This window comes from Pyrenophora tritici-repentis, chromosome 1 (genome assembly GCF_003171515.1).
Source record: "Pyrenophora tritici-repentis strain M4 chromosome 1, whole genome shotgun sequence".
NCBI lineage: Eukaryota > Fungi > Ascomycota > Dothideomycetes > Pleosporales > Pleosporaceae > Pyrenophora > Pyrenophora tritici-repentis.
This window is the reverse complement of record NC_089390.1, coordinates 6,419,220-6,436,667: the sequence shown is the minus strand read 5'-3', so window position 1 is coordinate 6,436,667 and position 17,448 is coordinate 6,419,220. Positions and strand designations below refer to the sequence as shown.

At 52.3% G+C, this 17,448-nt stretch overlaps 7 protein-coding genes across 7 annotated transcripts; 2 read left to right on the top strand and 5 right to left on the bottom strand.

The window, feature by feature from the left end:
* Positions 1 to 144: 144 nt before the first annotated feature.
* Positions 145 to 3,139, bottom strand: PtrM4_025230 (glycosyltransferase family 20 protein; the record flags this gene model as incomplete). Its single annotated transcript, XM_066103649.1, has 3 exons — positions 145 to 371; positions 421 to 702; positions 754 to 3,139. 3 exons carry the CDS (start codon positions 3,137 to 3,139, stop codon positions 145 to 147), a joined length of 2,895 nt encoding a protein of 964 aa, XP_065965851.1.
* Positions 3,140 to 4,102: 963 nt separating this feature from the next.
* On the top strand, positions 4,103 to 6,149 carry PtrM4_025220 (TRF4, DNA polymerase sigma; the record flags this gene model as incomplete). Its single annotated transcript, XM_001932279.2, has 3 exons — positions 4,103 to 4,704; positions 4,760 to 5,501; positions 5,553 to 6,149. The coding sequence occupies 3 exons, from the start codon at positions 4,103 to 4,105 to the stop codon at positions 6,147 to 6,149; spliced, it is 1,941 nt and encodes a 646-aa protein (XP_001932314.2).
* A 409-nt stretch (positions 6,150 to 6,558) lies between these two features.
* Positions 6,559 to 7,377, bottom strand: PtrM4_025210 (Ubiquitin-protein ligase; the record flags this gene model as incomplete). Its single annotated transcript, XM_001932278.2, has 5 exons — positions 6,559 to 6,698; positions 6,753 to 6,936; positions 7,006 to 7,035; positions 7,137 to 7,182; positions 7,334 to 7,377. The coding sequence occupies 5 exons, from the start codon at positions 7,375 to 7,377 to the stop codon at positions 6,559 to 6,561; spliced, it is 444 nt and encodes a 147-aa protein (XP_001932313.1).
* Positions 7,378 to 8,139: 762 nt separating this feature from the next.
* Positions 8,140 to 9,263, bottom strand: PtrM4_025200 (CaiA, Acyl-CoA dehydrogenase; the record flags this gene model as incomplete). The annotated part of the gene is made up of 3 exons (XM_001932277.2): positions 8,140 to 8,186; positions 8,234 to 8,343; positions 8,392 to 9,263. The coding sequence occupies 3 exons, from the start codon at positions 9,261 to 9,263 to the stop codon at positions 8,140 to 8,142; spliced, it is 1,029 nt and encodes a 342-aa protein (XP_001932312.2).
* Positions 9,264 to 10,021: 758 nt separating this feature from the next.
* PtrM4_025190 (Exo, 5'-3' exonuclease (including N-terminal domain PolI)) lies at positions 10,022 to 11,357 on the top strand (the record flags this gene model as incomplete). Its single annotated transcript, XM_066103648.1, has 4 exons — positions 10,022 to 10,120; positions 10,170 to 10,184; positions 10,220 to 10,786; positions 10,836 to 11,357. The coding sequence occupies 4 exons, from the start codon at positions 10,022 to 10,024 to the stop codon at positions 11,355 to 11,357; spliced, it is 1,203 nt and encodes a 400-aa protein (XP_065965850.1).
* Positions 11,358 to 13,444: 2,087 nt separating this feature from the next.
* Positions 13,445 to 14,594, bottom strand: PtrM4_025180 (uncharacterized protein; the record flags this gene model as incomplete). Its single annotated transcript, XM_066103647.1, has 3 exons — positions 13,445 to 13,580; positions 13,694 to 13,997; positions 14,051 to 14,594. The coding sequence occupies 3 exons, from the start codon at positions 14,592 to 14,594 to the stop codon at positions 13,445 to 13,447; spliced, it is 984 nt and encodes a 327-aa protein (XP_065965849.1).
* A 1,129-nt stretch (positions 14,595 to 15,723) lies between these two features.
* On the bottom strand, positions 15,724 to 17,138 carry PtrM4_025170 (Tymo-45kd-70kd domain containing protein; the record flags this gene model as incomplete). Its single annotated transcript, XM_001932274.1, has 2 exons — positions 15,724 to 16,488; positions 16,545 to 17,138. The coding sequence occupies 2 exons, from the start codon at positions 17,136 to 17,138 to the stop codon at positions 15,724 to 15,726; spliced, it is 1,359 nt and encodes a 452-aa protein (XP_001932309.1).
* Positions 17,139 to 17,448: the final 310 nt, after the last annotated feature.

Here is a 17,448-nt window from a genome sequence, read left to right as displayed (position 1 = left end):
ACTGAAAGACATAGACATTGCCATTTGGAAAAGAAGATTGTGCTTTATGGAGGGCCAATGGCTTTCCTGAGCTAAACATTGGATTTAATATAGGGACTTGATCGTTAGAAAGCATCCATCATGTTACATGTCAGCGTCGTACATCTACTGGCCTGCCACTAGCCGAGACTCAGGAACGGTCCCGTCGACGACTGCAATTGCACCAACATTACCTGCATCAGCTGAACCATTCAGCAATGAAATCACAGAGATAACATCCGAAGGTTCGACTAGATGCCAGCTTGCCAATGTTTGTTTCGAGCTGGCGCCAACAGTGACCGAGAAGACATGATCTGTCGGTAGTTTGGACTGTCGCAGCGAGCGGAACATGTCTGCAAATGATTAGCGAGTGAACTGAAGATTTGGAAGTGAGACACTAACCTTCATCTGTAAAGTCATCGCCCATGCAAAGCACAAACTCGGGTGCGTTACCAGTACCTTCGCCATATTCCTGTACAAGCCTCTTTGCAATCTCGCCCTTGTTGACAAACCTTGGGCGCACCTCAAGGTTGGCTTTGCCAGTCATGACCTCAACATCGTGTTTCTTAGCGACAGTCCTCTCGAGCTGCTTTTGACATTCTCGCGCTTGAAAGGCGCCATACTCGGGATCAGCTCGCCGGTAGTGCCAGGTCAATGCGATCTTCTTGCGCTCGACAAAGGAGCCTATATACTTGTTAGCATTATTTCCTTGGAGTGGGGTTGGCTCCAGCTTACCTTGAGTCCTCTCTGTGTAATGTTGGAAAACGTCAAGAACTTCGCTCTGCCAGCTCATATCGGTTGTCTCAGTCAGGTTCTCCCAGTCCTGACTGCGCGGATGCCGCATAAAGCTGCCATGCTCAGCACTAAGGCCAAGCTCAGGAATGTGGCCCATCCATTCGTCTAAGAAAGCCTGATCTCTACCACTGATAATCCATACGGCATTGGTAGGGTCTGCTGCTAGAGTCTTGAGAGTTCGAATGACTCGGTCAGACGGGATCGCTGCCGAAGGATCTTTGACGATTGGTGTTAGAGTGCCGTCATAGTCGAACATGAATAGTCGCTTGGTAGCCTGCCGATATTGGAAGAGGAGCTTAGCCCGGTCCAGAGCTGGTGTAGCAAACGACTGGTCAAAGGATGCTAGATTCGTCATCAGGCTCTTCAGGTAGTTGTTCGTCCAAGCCTGTACATTGTTCTCTACAACATGCTTGTAAAGTTCTGCGTGGTACTTTGCGCGTTCTTCGTCACTCTGATTCAGAGCATCGTGAATCGCATCAGCCACTCCACCCATATCCCAGGGGTTGATGTGCCTGGCACTGCCTAGAGAGCTCGATGTACCGGAGAATTCGGAGAGAATGAGTGGGCCGTGATTATCCTTCTGGCAAATGATGTATTCCATACTTGTCGTGTTCATACCGTCACGTACACTGGTAATGAGTCCGATGTCTGCAATCCGAAGTAAGGCAAAGTACTCTTCGCGAGAAAGGTACTGGGGAAAGTGGCGAACAGGTGTAAAGTCCAGTGTACCATAAGTGCCGTTGATCTTCGCCGCTAGATCCGAGATCTTGTTGACCACCTTTTCTTGCGCACCATCGCTTCTATCGGTGTGAACGCCGCTAGGACTGGTAACTTGAATGAGAACAACTTTTCCGTGCCACTCTGGGTACTTCTCAAGAAACAGCTGGAACGCCTGGAGTTTCTGGACAACTCCACGAACAGCATCTAACCTGTCGCGACCCACGATGAGCTTCTTGCCTGCGTACATCTCTCGGATTCCTTTGAGTTTCTCGTCGATTTCTGGGTCGCCAAAGGCCTGTCGTTGCGTTGATACAGCGTTGATGCCGATGGGAAAGACATCAACAGCTACGTGGGCACCATAGGCATCGACGCCTTCCGAAGAGGAGTCAAAGCCCAATATTCGAGTGCAACAAGATGAGAAGTGTCGCGAGTAGCTGTATGACTGGAAACCAATCATATTGGCACCCAGTACGCCCTCGAGAATCTCTTTTCGTCTGCTCAGGCATCTGTAGAACTCGCTGCTGGGAAATGGGATATGAAGGTAGAAACCGATATAGATGTTTGGAAGGCGTTGGCGGAGTAAACTTGGCAGTAGCATCAGGTAGAAGTCGTGGACCATAACAATGTCACCGGGGTTGTAGATTTCGAGGATCCTATCCGCGAATAGCTTGTTCATACGGTAATAGTCTGCCCACGACTTCCGTGCAGCGCGGCCATCGGCTGGTTCGTTCTGCTTGTAGTGGAAGAGAGTGTAGAGCTCGTGTTCAGCGTATGTCCGCCAGTGACTTTGGTTCTTCAATATGTATTCATCTTTCCCATCATCCACCTCATCGACCAGCCAAACTGGTACGATCTTGCCACCGTGGTCACGTTCGAGCTGTTTCTCTAATCGTGCTCGATCCTGGGGGCCGATACGGAAGCCATTGGGAGCCTGCGCTGCCTGGGCCGGACGCTTGGGATCCACAGGAATAGGCGCTGCAGCCTTGTTCATAGGCGCCTGTGTAGCCGCTACAACTGAGGCAGTCTTTGCATGTGAGATCTCGCCCGTCCAGCCTACAAGGGTATGATTCCATGGAGACGAGCTCGAGGCTAGGTAAGAGAAGGAATCAAACAAAGCAGAAGTCCCTCGTCGCGGATCCAGCTCCCAGTCGTTGCCTGGCGAGTAGCCGATGGTGTAGGGAATAGCGAAAGTTGCGCTGATGACACGGCCACTCAGATTGAGCCCAGGATGCGCGGCGCGCGGGTCCAAGTCTGCTAGATCATGCGTGCCGTCAAGGCCTTGAGTGTTCTTCAACTTACCATGGGCTTCCTCGCCGCTCTGCGCACCTGCTGCCTGCTCAGTGGACGCGCTTGCATGATCGGCTCTCTGTTGGTTCGAGAAATACGAGTTAGCGCTCCACGAGGGCCCAGGTGTGGCAGTCTCTGGATCAAAGGGTAGGTTGTTGGTGTTCTTTGTGTTTTTCTCGTCGAAGTAGGCCGTCTTGCCTGAGAGGTGGACGCCGGGCGTGACGGGTACATTGGTCACATCGGGATGAAGGGCAGGATGTGCGCTGATGCGGGATTCGAGTTGAGGCCTTTCGGTTTTGTCATCCGTAGGAGGGGCCATGGCTCACGCAGGCTAAGTGTATGCGTCGCACTACATGAACGCGTTAGATACTTGTAGGCGAAGAGAATAGAATGGCAGTCAAAGGCATGGAAGGTTAGGTGGTTGGAAAATAGCGCATCACTATGTGTAGGCACAGACCAGTATAGAGTGAGTGTCGAATCTCACTTGGTAGGTAGAGCTGCTGCTGCTGCTGCTGCTCTCTTGTTGGAGGGTGCTGGAGAAGGAGCTACAGGCAGGGGCAGTACGTACCAAGCGTCTTGCGCTAAGCTGTCACAAAAGCTGGAGGAATTGTAGCTGCCTAAAACGAAGGGTGTAGGCTCAAAGAGAAGACTGAGAAGACGGGATGTGTGTCAAGAAGCTCATAGAAGCCCAAGGAGGGCAATGGGGGAAGAAAAGCTGGCCGTGTGGTGGGATAGTTCATGCCCCACTAAGCATTGCTGTGACGTTGGGAACCGAACAGCAACAGCTCGGGCTTTCTGCAACAAGGTTGGCAGCTGGCTAGCAGCGCCGCCTACAATCTCGTCGACCTTCCACGCGCTTCGCTCACTGACCGCTCTGCGAAGTTTTGTTGAGACTGTCAACATGATGTCAGCCGACTCTCATATCGGACGAGCGTGTGGGCCTCTTGAGCATGTGCCGCAAGTGGACCGACGTGGACGGCCTCTGGCGCCTAGGCCTGCCGCAACATAAAGTTCGCAATTTGGCGTTTTCACACATGCCATTTCACATTGAGACAGCGCATCTGACGTTCCAACATTAGCATATGCCAAAGGCGGGCCCGCCAGTAGAGCAATTGGCAGTTCAGCATGGCCGCGGGGGTCTCTCTTTTCTCCGCTGTAGCTCAAAGTAGACTAGATGCTTGGCACTTTATATCGCGAAGAACCATGCATGCATGCATGCACAGTGAGCAAAACCACCACCACCTGGATTGTGTCGCGAGTTGTCGCCATTACAGGCGTCCTCATGCAACCCTCCCATACGCGCCTAATATGTCGCGCCCATAACCGCTATGCCCCGTCGGCTGTGTTATGGCATCACTTCGTCCTCTCCAGCTTGCCGACCACCCCTCGTCAACGTCTGCTTTCCACAGTGACAGAAGCAGCACAAGCTGGCACCAGTGCCAATTTCGATGATGCAAATACCAAGGAAACGCTCATAGAGCCCGGAGGGACCAATGGCTCCCAACAAGCAAACAATGAGGGCGGACATGTCGCCGTACAACCAAGCGGGGAGCCAGCAGAAAACCCGAGTACGAAGCCAGCAAAGGGAACGAGCACAACGTCACCAAAGAAACTGCCGGTGAGGAGGATGACCACAGTCAAAGGCCGATTCCTAGGCTCCAAGCAGGAAGCATCGGTCGCGAAAAACAGTCGTGCGCAGAAGGACAATCGAGAACAGTCGCTTACTGGTCCAGAGAAGCTGCTGGCCAAGACGAGGCGGGCGTTCAGTGAGTCCAAGGAGTACGAGGGTGTTGCCGTGATGCCCATAGTACCGACTACGCTCATCAAGGAGAGCTGCTTGCCGTGGTGCGTAGATCGGGAAAGGGTCACTTCAGGCATGAATAGGTACTTACAATTCAGACCATTTGGACCGAAGTCGCACACTAACAAGATCTGCTAGACTTGACATGGAAATCGATAAATTCTACAAATACTCTAGACCAACTCAACACGAACAGAATGCTCGAAAACACGTCATCGACCAAGTGCGAAATCACGTACTAGAACGAGTACCCAAGCATCACATAGATGTCTTCGGGTCACAAACAACTGGCCTCGCTCTTCCTACATCAGACATCGACTTCCGGTTGCGCAGCCAACGCCAGGTAGAGGACCCTAAGCTAGCGATATGGCCACCCCCGGAAGACGAGAGGAGAAAATGTGTAGCGACGCTAAGGGATTTGTTCTACAAAGTTTTCAAGAAAAAAGGATACTACATTCTAACTGCGCTCCGTCACGCTCGATACCCCCTCATCGTCGCGCAAGACCAACGATCAGGCCTCGATGTCCAGATTGTTTTGGCAAACGATACGTGGTTATCGAGAGAGATAATGGCAAAGTACATGCAGGAGATACCCTACCTACAGAAGCTGTTTTGTGTCATCAAGACCATTCTCAACGTTCGCGGTCTGTCGGACGTCTTTCGGGGAGGCTTTGGATCATACTCGCTGTTCATGATGGTAGTGGCCAGTATCAAGCATATGCCGCATCCGCGGAATGATGCTGCTGGGGCTCTCATGAACTTCCTCGAGTTCTGGGCTAAGTTTGACACGAAAACAAAGGGTGTCTCACTTAAACCTGTCGAATACTTCGACAAGATAGCGTACCCTGTACGCACCGATACAGCCAACGTCCAGATCAAGGTAAATTGACCTAATGACAGTCATGTTTTCAGTTTGCTAACATTCGCTCAGAATGGAGAGATAAAGCCCCTCCCCGATTACATGCTCTGCCTCCGCGATCCTGCCGACCCAACGAACGATCTCGGCCGTAAAGGCATAGCCATCAAGCACGTCCAAGCCACGTTTGCGCATCTACATAGAACTCTGGCACAAGATGTGAAGCAGAATACACGCATCTCCCTGCTCACACCTCTCGTCGGCACCTCGTATATGCTCAACCTTCGGCGTCGCGAAAAACTCGAAAACTACGGTCAGCACCTGTCTAAGCAAACGCGGGTATCACTTGCTCAGACAGCAAAAGCGATTAGGGAAGCGGATCGGGTTGTAGAAAAGAAGCAGGAAGTCGCTGTACATACTGAGGATAAAAAAATGCCTCAAACAATGGCAAGGGAGGGACAAAATGAAGGACCCCAGGAGCCTGCGAAGGTGATGGAAGAAGTCTTGCAAACAGAGGCACAAAAGACGACGTTGTCCGAGGAGAAGGCTACCATACCGCCTTCTTCAGACGTGTCTGCAGTCAGAGCAGTAGCAGATGGTAGTCAGCAACCAGGGCAGGGCTCCGCTGAGAATGCCACAGCTCAAGCAGAAAACAATGTAGAGAGACCATGATCTCTTCTCGCCACGGCAAAAAGCTATAACAAGCCACGACATGTAACAATATCACCTTGTAAAGCACATGGTATGCCATAGAGTCGCATCTCCTCATTGATCGAATGTAATTACATATGGACTCGAAAACTCTTGACGTATGCAGGGATGTGTGACTTGTTGGTTAGCTGATGGCAACCATTGCAGTCAAGAATAAGGACAGGAAGAGAAATAAGCCTGTTCTGCTAAGAGTGATGATAGCAAGTACTATAGAACCCCTCCAGCATGCATGCTGTAGTGTAGAAAACTCCCATCATCCATCATACCGTCAAAGGTATGCTCTTGATAACCGACCGCCCTCACACATTCTTCTTGTCGTCTGTCGCATCCTAACGAAACCATGCCCTGTCGCTTTCTCACGTATGCTTGTCTAGATGGCGTACTTCCGGGTCCACTCGCGGGCCGTCGATTCGTAGCGGGACCGGTCGGTCTTGTAGACATGTGCAATCTCGGGAACCAGCGGGTCATCAGGGTTCGGGTCTGTCAGCATCGAGCAAATACTCAAAAGCACTGTAGGAGCGTCAGCAACAGGCCTAGCACACTTGGTATTCAGGAGAGTCGTACCCTTCGAGATGGTCAGAGCAGGGCTCCACTGGTCTCGCAAAATGTCCAAGCAGATGCTACCGTTGGAGTTGATGTTTGGGTGGTAAATGCGGGTGGTGAAGTTGACCTTCGGGGGCTTGAAGGGGTAGTCGGTGGGGAAATGGATCGCTAGGAAGAATACACCGCCGGAATATGGTGAGTCGCCCTGCGCATGTTAGTTATTGGCACGGTGTAGAGGTTTTCCCAGGATGAAAGTGCGGGTGTGCACACGTACAGGGCCCATGATGGTTGCTTGCCAGTGAAACTACCGCAAAGTCAGCATGTTTGGTTCGTGTGTTTTCTTCACCTGTAGCCATATCGGCAACAAAGCCTCAGCCGCAGGCGTCTGGGACAAGGGTGACGTACTAAATCATCTCCGATAGGGCCAGCCGAGCAAGAAGAGGGAGGATCACTGCAGGTGCCATGTCAGCCATATATTTCCCTCGTCATGGTGTTATGAGTCTTGGGCGTTGGGCGTCCACGTTGTAGCGCCCCGCAACCGGTCGCTGTCATGCGAGCAAAAGAACGAGTCTCGCAGTTGGTAGGGCAGATATATCACATACCGACCGAGATCAGTAAGCTCCTTGTTGATGCGCTTGAGAGCCATGGCTACTGTGTGGGAGTGTGGGTATTGTGTGCTTCGGGGTCGCGGTTGTTGCGGTAGAGAGAGTTGGTGTTGAAGAGTTGAAGTGGGATGTCTGCACAGGCAAGGCGGTTAGTTAGTTAGCGGGGGGTCCAAAGAAAGCAAGTGCGGCGTATCAGCGGATGGCGCCTCCGCCACGCTTCACATACCTCTGACGACGGGTGAGAGACGGTAAAGCGGTAAAGCTGGGTGTGAAGGAGCGGTCCAGGGCAGTGCAGGGGCGAACCCATTTATCATGTGTCGGGTCCAACCGCAAGAGGCGAAAACAATCGCTGGCCACAAAATTCACCGAGCGTTTCTTACTCAGGTGCCCAGAAGCCGCGGCCGGTGGCAACCTACAACACGACTAGGGGACATGCGTCAAGGCTGACATTCACAGCTGCCGTGTCCTTCTACATGGTCACCAATACATTGGTCAGTACACTGACGTCCGTAAGGGTGGCGGCGGGTAAGGTGCTTGGGCAATCAGACGTGACACTTGCCGCGTTCGAGACAGCCTGAAAGGCGTGCATCGGCCTTCACGGTTTGATATGCATATGCATTTGCTTCTAAAAAAACATCGCCTGTCCATGAGGCTTGCAGGCGCCTACAGCGTACGGGCTTACTATGATTGGATGACGTCGCTAGATACTTTTGTTGGTAGTACAGCAACAGCAACTCATGATAGCTTCCTCACCAGGCGGACCGACCTCACAGTGACTCTCACCTTAAGACCTTTTGTAGCAATCAGCAGAAGGCCTGTAGGCCTGTGATTGCCCGGCCAAGGATCAACGCTATAGTGTGTTAGTGGAGCCCGTCATAATAACGTACTCAGACTCACAGTGGATGTCGCTCTGGCCTTCGTACGTCTGCGTCACAAACAGATTCGCGACATGTCTACCGATGCCATACTCATCCGAGACCGCGTTGCCGCCAAACACTTCCTGCAGTCTATTCATAGTCAGTATCGTCCTGAGCAAACGGCTTGCCACAACCTACGTTCTGGCGTTGATCAAGGCTCGATCACAGTTCTGCCTCTTGATCATGGAGATCATCTCTGGGGCAGCCTTGCCCTCATCCTTGAGCCGTCCGACTTGGTGGGCTGCTAGAATACCATACGCAGCGTCTGTTGTAGCGTCTGCCAGCTTTTTCTGCACAAGCTGATACTTGGCAATCGGGTTGTTCTTGAACTGTCTACGCTCCAACGCATACTCGCGCGTTCTTGCAATACAGTCTTCGAGTGCGCCAATTGTACCCCAAGCAATGCCATATCTTGCCGAATTTAAACAGCTGAAAGGTCCCTTCAAACCCTCAACATCAGGAAACATGTTGGCCTCTGAAACAGGACATTCATCCAGCTGGATCATGCCCGTGATCGACGCTCGAAGACCGTTCTTGTGCTTGATTGGTGGGGTTTCAAGAGTACCCGGAGGGCACTGGTCACGCTCAACAATGAAGCCCCGGATCTTGCCTGTGCTCTCTAGCTTTGCCCATACAAGGAGAACATCAGCAATGGGTGAATTGGTGATCCATGTCTTTGATCCAGAAAGCGAATAGTACCCCTTCCTTGTGGGATGCGGCTTTGCGACTGTCTCCATGGAGCCTGGGTCTGATCCGTGATTCGGCTCAGTAAGACCGAAGCAACCTAACAGTTTGCCCTTGGCCATCTTCGGGAGAAGACGTTCCTTGAGCTCCTGGGATCCAAACTCCTCAATGCCTCCCATGGCGAGCGAGCTTTGCACAGAGTACCCAGAACGATAACCCGAATCGACTCGCTCCACGGCCCTGGTGATCAACCCAGCTGCGACACTGCTGACGCCGGCACACTCATAGCCCTGTATCGTGGCGCCTAGAAGGCCTAGCTCGCCCATCTCTTCAATGATTTTTCTGTCAAAGTTCTCATTGCGATATGCCTCTGCAAACGTCAGCTGGCTGCACAGAGCAGTCACAGTGTGTTACGTGCCCAAGACTCTTGGAAGCATCCTTTCCTGACAATATGATTCGGCTGTTTCCGAGATGGCCAACTCTTCCTCTGTGAATAAGTTGCTTGCATTCAACGGGTCCTTCCAGTCAAAGGACACAGGAGCATGCAAGTATCGCTTTCCGATAGCCGCGAATCGAACTGGAGTGTGTGATTGCCTTGAGGCATGTCTGGATACTGATCGGAGCATGTTGAATATGGTGAATAGATGCACAAGTTCTTGGAAAACTGGGGATTGTTATATCCGGAGAGAAGGAGAAGATATCCGTAATTGGACGATGTTGGCCTCGGAACCCCCACCATAAGTTAGTGACAACCGCGGCTCCGAGGTGGCAATAAGTCAAACATGATCACGTAAAGTATGCGACAAGTGCTCATCTATGATGAGATGTGGGGTATCCCAACTACGCCTGGCACCCATCTGGAAGGCCCTTGCAGCCTGCAGAGCCTCAATAAGCGATCATAGGGAATGTGTGGGGTAGAGGTGCCAAGAAATGCAGGATCGTGATTACGCGCGACGCGTCGTGACGATCACTGCCGTCACTTTCTCCAGCCTCCACGCGATTGCCTTTCTTCTACGCTCCACGCTCCAGACGCCTAAACAAGCCCGAGAATCATCCCATAAGCAGCGCAACAAAGAAAGCCAAGATGGGTATCAAGCACTTGTATCAGCTCATTGAGGAGCACACGCCCGAGGCCGTCAAGAAGGGAGAGATCAAGAACCAATTCGGTCGCAAAGTTGCTATAGTATGTCCAATATGTTTCGCCGTGTTGTATCGATTACTAACATACATAGGATGCGTATGCACATGTTTTACCCGCCGTCGTTCCTTAGCCCTAACACAGTGTAGATCTATGAGCATCTACAGCTTTCTCATTGCAGTCCGATCCGATGGCCAACAACTCATGAGCGAAACGGGTGAAACGACATCACATCTCATGGGTCTCTTCTACCGCACCATGCGCATGGTCGACAATGGAATCAAGCCCCTATACGTCTTCGATGGCGCGCCGCCCAAGCTCAAATCTGGTGAGCTTGCGAAGCGATTCCAGCGCAAGACTGAAGCACACGCTGCGGCCGAGGAAGCAAAGGAGACGGGTACAGCAGAAGATGTTGAGAAGTTCTCGCGGCGGACAGTCAGGGTGACGAGAGAGCACAACGAGGAGTGCCAGCGCTTGCTTAAGCTCATGGGCATCCCATACATTGTCGCGCCAACTGAAGCTGAGGCGCAGTGCGCCGCGCTGGCAAGGGGAGGAAAAGTCTATGCTGCGGCATCAGAGGATATGGACACTTTGACCTTTGATACGCCAATTCTGCTAAGGCATCTGACCTTCAGTGAGCAGCGCAAAGAGCCCATCCTGGAAATACACTTGGACAAGGTGCTTGAAGGCTTGCAGATGGAGCGGAAGCAGGTACGACAAATCAGTACTCACGAACCCATGCCATGCTAACTCTATTCAGTTCATCGATCTCTGCATTCTCCTCGGTTGCGATTACCTTGATCCCATCAAGGGCATTGGCCCCAGTACCGCTCTAAAACTTATCCGCGAGCACAATGATCTGGAAGGAGTTGTCGAACACATCAAGTCCCAATCGTCCAAGAAACTCACCATCCCTGATGACTGGCCTTTTGCCGATGCGCGCCTCCTCTTCTTGGAACCAGATGTTCGCCCTGCCGATGACCCAGAATGCGACTTCAAGTGGGAAGCCCCAGATGTTGAAGGACTGGTCAAATTCCTTGTCGAAGAGAAGCACTTCAATGAAGACAGGGTGCGCAATGGAGCAGCCAAGTTGCAAAAGAACATGAAGACGGCACAACAGAGCAGGCTGGAGGGCTTCTTCAAGCCGATTGAGAAGACGGCTGAACAAAAGGCAACATTGAAGCGCAAGGCAGATGAGAAGCTCGAAGAGAAAAAGAAGAAGCAAAAGGTAGATGCAAAGGCCAAGAAGCAGGCCAAGGCCAAACCGAGGACTGCTGGTTAGATGCGGTCGCAAATAATGAGTACATATCAAGCTTCGGGAGCGCACAATGGCGTTTATGGGGACAGTGATACCAGTCACTTATGGCGTTTGGGGCGTGTTCGCATGTGAATGGTGCTCTATATGGAGGACACATCACAAGGTTGAAACTGTGTCGCTACATAGGGGAGGTTATTGTTCTTTCCACAGAAACGTACATGAATTTCCATGAAGAGTTTTAGAAAATAACAATTTACTCTACTAATTAGCTGATTGACTTGCGTTGACCGCCTTTGCCCTTACCTCTGATGCCCATCTCCACACATATGGCCATTTCTTCTCCGAGAAGAAACACGATCCTCAACCATAGGAATTTTGCAAACCACCATTCCAGCCTCGCCAAGCCATATTAGTGCCAAGCAAATGGAAATCAAATACTGAAATCTCAAAACACCCATCGAAAAATCCTGTGATACCTTTGTCGCGAACTTTGAGATAGCCCACGTTTCCGGAGAAAGCCGATAACCGTTACGTTCCCCTTTTGCGGAGAAGGGCGAAAACGACGATGCGAACCAAAAATAACGAAAGCGAAAACCATCAAACCACCACTGACATATAAACTCCTAAACTCAACTTTTAATATGTAAATTCCCACATGCGGGTGGGGGCAACGCGAGTCGCCGTCGCGGCTGATGTACATCCCGCCCGCCAACGGAGACAGAAGCCGCAGTTCTGTTATGGTTTTGCCATTGGCATTGGTATTACTTTGCATTACACAGGCACACAGGCACACGCACAGAATCTCGTGGCTGGAAATACAGAGGGACGGACCCAAGGTCAGAACCGGAGCCGGATCTAGAACTGTTGATAGAGTTTGGAAGACTTTGTGCGTGTGTGGATGTGAGTGACGCCACCTACCTTGCTTGACCCTAGCTAGCAAGGTTGATATTCCTTCATCCTACCAGTTGTTGCATCGGCATGACATTCAGGCAGGCAGCCAACTTGCCGCGGCCATGCCGAGGTGTAGCCGCGGGGGAAGTGATTACCAAGGTCATGTAAGCAGCATCACAAAGTTCAAAAAGGGATCCCTTGAGAACGGATTGCGCCATTTGTGCAAAGACCATGGAATGCGGAAGTCCCCGCGCACGGAAAACAAGCTAGCACGTGTGGAACTTTAGCGGTTCCCATCTTTCACTTTCCTACTACCTATTTAGGTAGGTACTGTAGGTGGTGCCTGGCATGTACATATGCCCTACTGTACCTCCTCCACACACGCTCACGTGGGCGCCTCGGCCTCGTGCGAACCAAACTTGAGGCACAACAGGCAAGGGAAACAGATGCCCTTTTTGGCCGATGGGCGCATTTTTACGCTGTTAGGCTGGGGATTTAATCCAAGTAGTCTGTCTTGTTTACCTGGTTCCGCTTCTCCCTCAGCTTGCGTGTAAGAGAAATGCTGGTCATGGCGTCCCATACTTTCTGCAAGTTCCTCACACAAGCGCAAACGCTAGAAGAAACATGGCATGCTAGCACCGTCGACGTTGCTCTCTGCGGGGGATTTATCGGCTGTTTTGTTGGTTATTGCTGGGACAATCCAGGAACACACTACGAGACAGAGAGGGAAAAGGATGCAAACATTTATGGCTTGGTACTTAAACAATGGTTGATACTACATCATCTACTAAGCAACACGGGAGATGGAGATAGGTTATGGCGTGAGGGAGGCGGATTGATTAGTATCCGCAGTCGCGCCATTTAAAGTTTGCGTAGTCGCATCAGGGTCCAGACGTGAGCTCGCTGATCAGGTTTGGGGGCCCGTCGCAAACTATGAACCCTTTATTCCTGATCCCTTCCCCGCGCGCTGAGCCCGCTGAACCATGGTTTCATCTGCAGTAGAGGGATAGACCTAGTTTCGTGATGCTGCACATCTCGGTCGATATTCTGCCAAGGGCTGGGGATTTGGACAACGTACGTTTTTTAAAACTTCAGGAACAGCTCATCTTCTTCGCTTTCGTCTTAGGCGTGTTGCTGTCCCCGCCGACGTCGGTGGCGTGGGGTTTCAGCTGGTGGTGATGTCGTAGGATGTTAGAAGGTATTGCGAATGGAACCTTGCTTTATCCTTGCTCTTTGTTAGAAGGAACACCACCGCGCATCATGCCTGCAATGCTGTTTTGGCCTTTCGGTGTGAGCCTCAGTGGCGAGTACCGCGATTCAGTGAGGCGTCGTCCTGCCTTGATACTGTCCAGGACCCTGCATATGTCAGTAACAACGTCACGGCCGGTGTTGTGCATAGATTCCGACATGGGCTGGCTGCAAGTCCAAGTAGTTACCAATACGAAACACTAAAGGCACGCAAAACTTACCATTCTGCGTTGATGAACTTGACAGCCTTGCCACCTGACCTAGCAATCTCCTTTTGCATTTTAGTGGCAGCCAAACCACCATCTGCACCGCCGTTTCCGGTTACCGTCCCGAGTATGACATGCGTCACGGTTCGTCGTCCCAAAGCGATAGAGTGTCTGGCACCGTGTGCTGCTAACAGTTGCTTGAGTTTGTGATCCGAGACTAGGGGCGCCGTCGAGCCGTTGATATAGAAGCAGAGGCCTGTAAATATCTGCTTCTCCACGATTCCTGATGCGGCTACTGAGATACTAACTTGAGATCCTGCTGTGCACTGTTATTATTGTTGTTGCGTCTGTGCAGTGAGGTTGCAGATATACCTTGCTCGTCAGTATGGTCGTCGTTTGATAATGGTTGCTCATGTTGCATTTCAGTAGTCTCGACGTGACTATCCTGTGGCAGGTTCCAGCTCGCCTTGTTGTTGGAAGCCCATGCTTCTGCAAGGCTCTGTTGGCCCCCTGTCCTGAGGCTCTTTGCATCCTTCGCCCAAGTACCATTGACGTTGCGGCCATGCTTGGCAGAGTCGTCACTCCCTGCGCCCACGGTGTCGGCCACCCTCTTACCCCCGTCTATACCGGCCCTGAATTGCTCTACAAGCTTGAGATTGCGCGAGGTGCGCCACTCGGTAGAGCCAGAAAGGCGATTTTCCGCGCGTTGATGGCCTGTACCAGAGCTGTTCCAAGGGTCGAAGAAGGTACGTCTGGGCGGTGCCGCGGCAGATGGGGCCGTCTGACGGGGGTTGGCGAACTTGGGCTCACATGTCGAAGATGGGGGTACTTCGGACGGGGGTGGTGTGGGTGATCGGCTTCCAGTAACGCGCGCATCGCGTGGAGCTTCCTTGGGGTTCGGTTTGCTACAATCCATCTTGCACTCGCACGCTTGGTGAAGATGCAGCAGGTATTGCTTCGAGGTTAGTCTCGGGCGTCGCTGCAGGTGTGATCCGACAGAGAGCTGCAGTTTGCGCGTGCTCGCCTACGTGCTCGCCTACGTGCAGGCTGGTGACTGATTCATTGTCCATTGACGTTGCAACGGGCAGCAGACGGTGACGCCCCAAACGGCAAGGTGTAGCGGGGGTCGACTTACCCTCGTGTCGTGGTGCAGATGCATGTGGTAACAGGAGCGCGTTCGGTTGACAAAGTGATTAAAAACAAAGTTTGCGTCTGCCAGGGTTGCTGATTCATTCTCACTCGACTCTCAAAGAAAACAAACTTTCGCATCGATAAAGCACTGCAACATCGATGTGAAGAGAGCTGTCGTTTGCGCAAAATGCACCCTCGATTGGATGTCAAAGCACTCGGTACTGCTTGCCACCCGCTTTGCGGGTGATCACCACTGTGGCGACGCCGCCAATACCAGTCTACGCAACTCTGCAAGATACTGAAACGCATGTGTGATTGTGATATTGATTTTGATTATCCATTACTCGTCGAAGAACGGCCAAAACTTCCGACGTAGAAGCGTATCCCGAACCAAGCCAGGCTGCCCGTGCCCACGAATATGTACAGAATACGAAAACAAAGAAAAAGAAAAAGAAAAGGAATATGCCTCCCAAAATAGTCGTATACTACGCCATGGCCCATGCTCCTGTTCCTGAACACCATGCTTTGCTTGTCATGAACCACATAAACAGCGTGAAAAAATGGAGAATTTTGACCTAGAAGGTAATTACTTCGAATAACGCCCGCTAAAGTGGAGAAGCTATACAATGACAGCGGCGGCTAGAAAGTCGGCCTGTCCTCGTAGCCTGGAAGAGAAAAAAAAAGATGGGTATTTCAATGAATCAGAGACAATGTTAGGCGTGCAAGGTTTCGCTGCATGCCTGGTCCTCGTCGATTGCGTATCACGTGCCGCATCGGCCCGAAACCCGCTTCTGGACTTTCCTTCCGGGTCAGCATCGGAGATGCACCATGCATGTGATATGCTTGGTGGACGTGGGTAAAAGGCGCAACTTGTCGGGATGTGGTGGAACAGTCATCGAGAGCTCATGGGCTACTCATGTTTGGGCGCTGGTGTTGCGGCTGTGTGAAGACTCGTACATCAGGCGATGCTTCTTCATCTGGTCGGCGTCAAAGGCCGCGTCGCTGGCCTTCCGGCTGGCGAGGGATGCTGAGCTGCCGTTGCCAAACTTGATACTGGCTAATGATCGGGCCTTCTTAAGCGATTTCTTTCCCGCCGGCTCGCTTGGGTGAGGGTTGAATTGCGTAATCTCTTCAACTTCTGGTCGGGGCTTGACCCGCATGCGCTTGAACTCGCGGGTGATCCTCTCCAGCTTGCTGAGGCCCTTGGTCGATGGTGCGTAGTGCTGCATGGGCTCAGGTGCTTGCTTCTCATGGACACTGGCGACTAGGCTGGGCCTACGTTCGGAGCCAAAACTGACACCAGAGTCGTGCTTCTTGTCTTTTCCTAGGCCGTTCATGTAGCGGTCGAATGACTCCGGTCCGTGGGTCGACATGCAGTCTTGAATCATGTTCTGTGCAACGCGGAGATACTTGTCGACGATACGCTGGACAGATGGCCATCCGGTCCGATCCTCTGGGCGCTTGTCCCGGTTGATCAAGGGTAGTAGGACATCTGGCCCCTTCTTCTGCACTTGGCTGATCATGTCAAAGAAGATCTGACGTTCTTCCTTCAGAGCTTCATGGTTCAAGTACTGCGAGGGAAGCTGAGTTTGGCCATGGACGGGGGGAAACAGAGTGTTGAGGTAGCTGATGCAGTTGAGCTTGTTGAACTCGTCGTCTGAGAGGTGGTTGATCATGATCTGTCGAGTGCTGTTAGTCCATGTCGACCGTTAATAGTGGAGAAGAGAGAGCTTACCCAACGGCGAAGCCCCACCCAAATCTGCGCGTAATACGATTCAGCTTTTCGGTTCTTGCCCTCAAGGTTGTTGATCCAAAGAGCGATGCCGGGTGCCTTTTCCGCCACACAGGCCATGTCAGCATCCCAGGTGTCCCTGTGCACGTCGAGCGCCTCAAATGCTGTAGCCATCTCCCGACGCCTCCGCGTCTCCAGATCCTTGAGATAGTCTAGTGCGGTGAGGGCTTGGCTCCAGTCGACGTCGGCGGGCTCGGGCATGAAGGTGCGGGTGACAAAGTTGACGATGAAGGCGGGTGGGAGCGCGCTAGTTCGCGTGGGCAGCGCCTTTAATTGGTTCATGAGAGACGATGTGAAGCTCATGGTGGCGGCTTCGGTGCTGCTCCATGCGAATGATCCGGTAATGGGCGAGCCGCTAGGCGACTTGCTGAGGCCTTTGGGGAAGGGCTGGGCGCGGTCGACACGGTTGAGCTCGTACATGGTCTTGAGCGGGATGTCGTAGCTGCCGGGATACTGCAGCACGTGCTCGAGGATGTAGGCCATGGACGAGCTGGTCGACTCATCCGACGAGCTGCGAGAATGATTTGAGGGGGTCATGATGGTGGCTGCTGTGGGGGGATGGCGTCGCGGGTCGACGAGATGATGGACACGTCTCGATGAGCCAATCGACTCCCGCGCGAGGTGGTCGAAGGCTTAGCGGTTGATACGGGCGTCAAAGTCGAATGCGGGCTGGGTCCAAGCGTTGTAGAAGATGAAAGCAGGTCAGGTAGAGGAGCTGGCGGGCGAGCGAAAGTGTCGAGGTGGCTGAGGGCAGTGGGCAGGTGTATGTAGTAGTGCAGTGTAGTCCGGGTGGTGGGGGGTGGGCAAAACAAATGAAGGACAAACGCGACCGTGCAGTGTCGAGTAG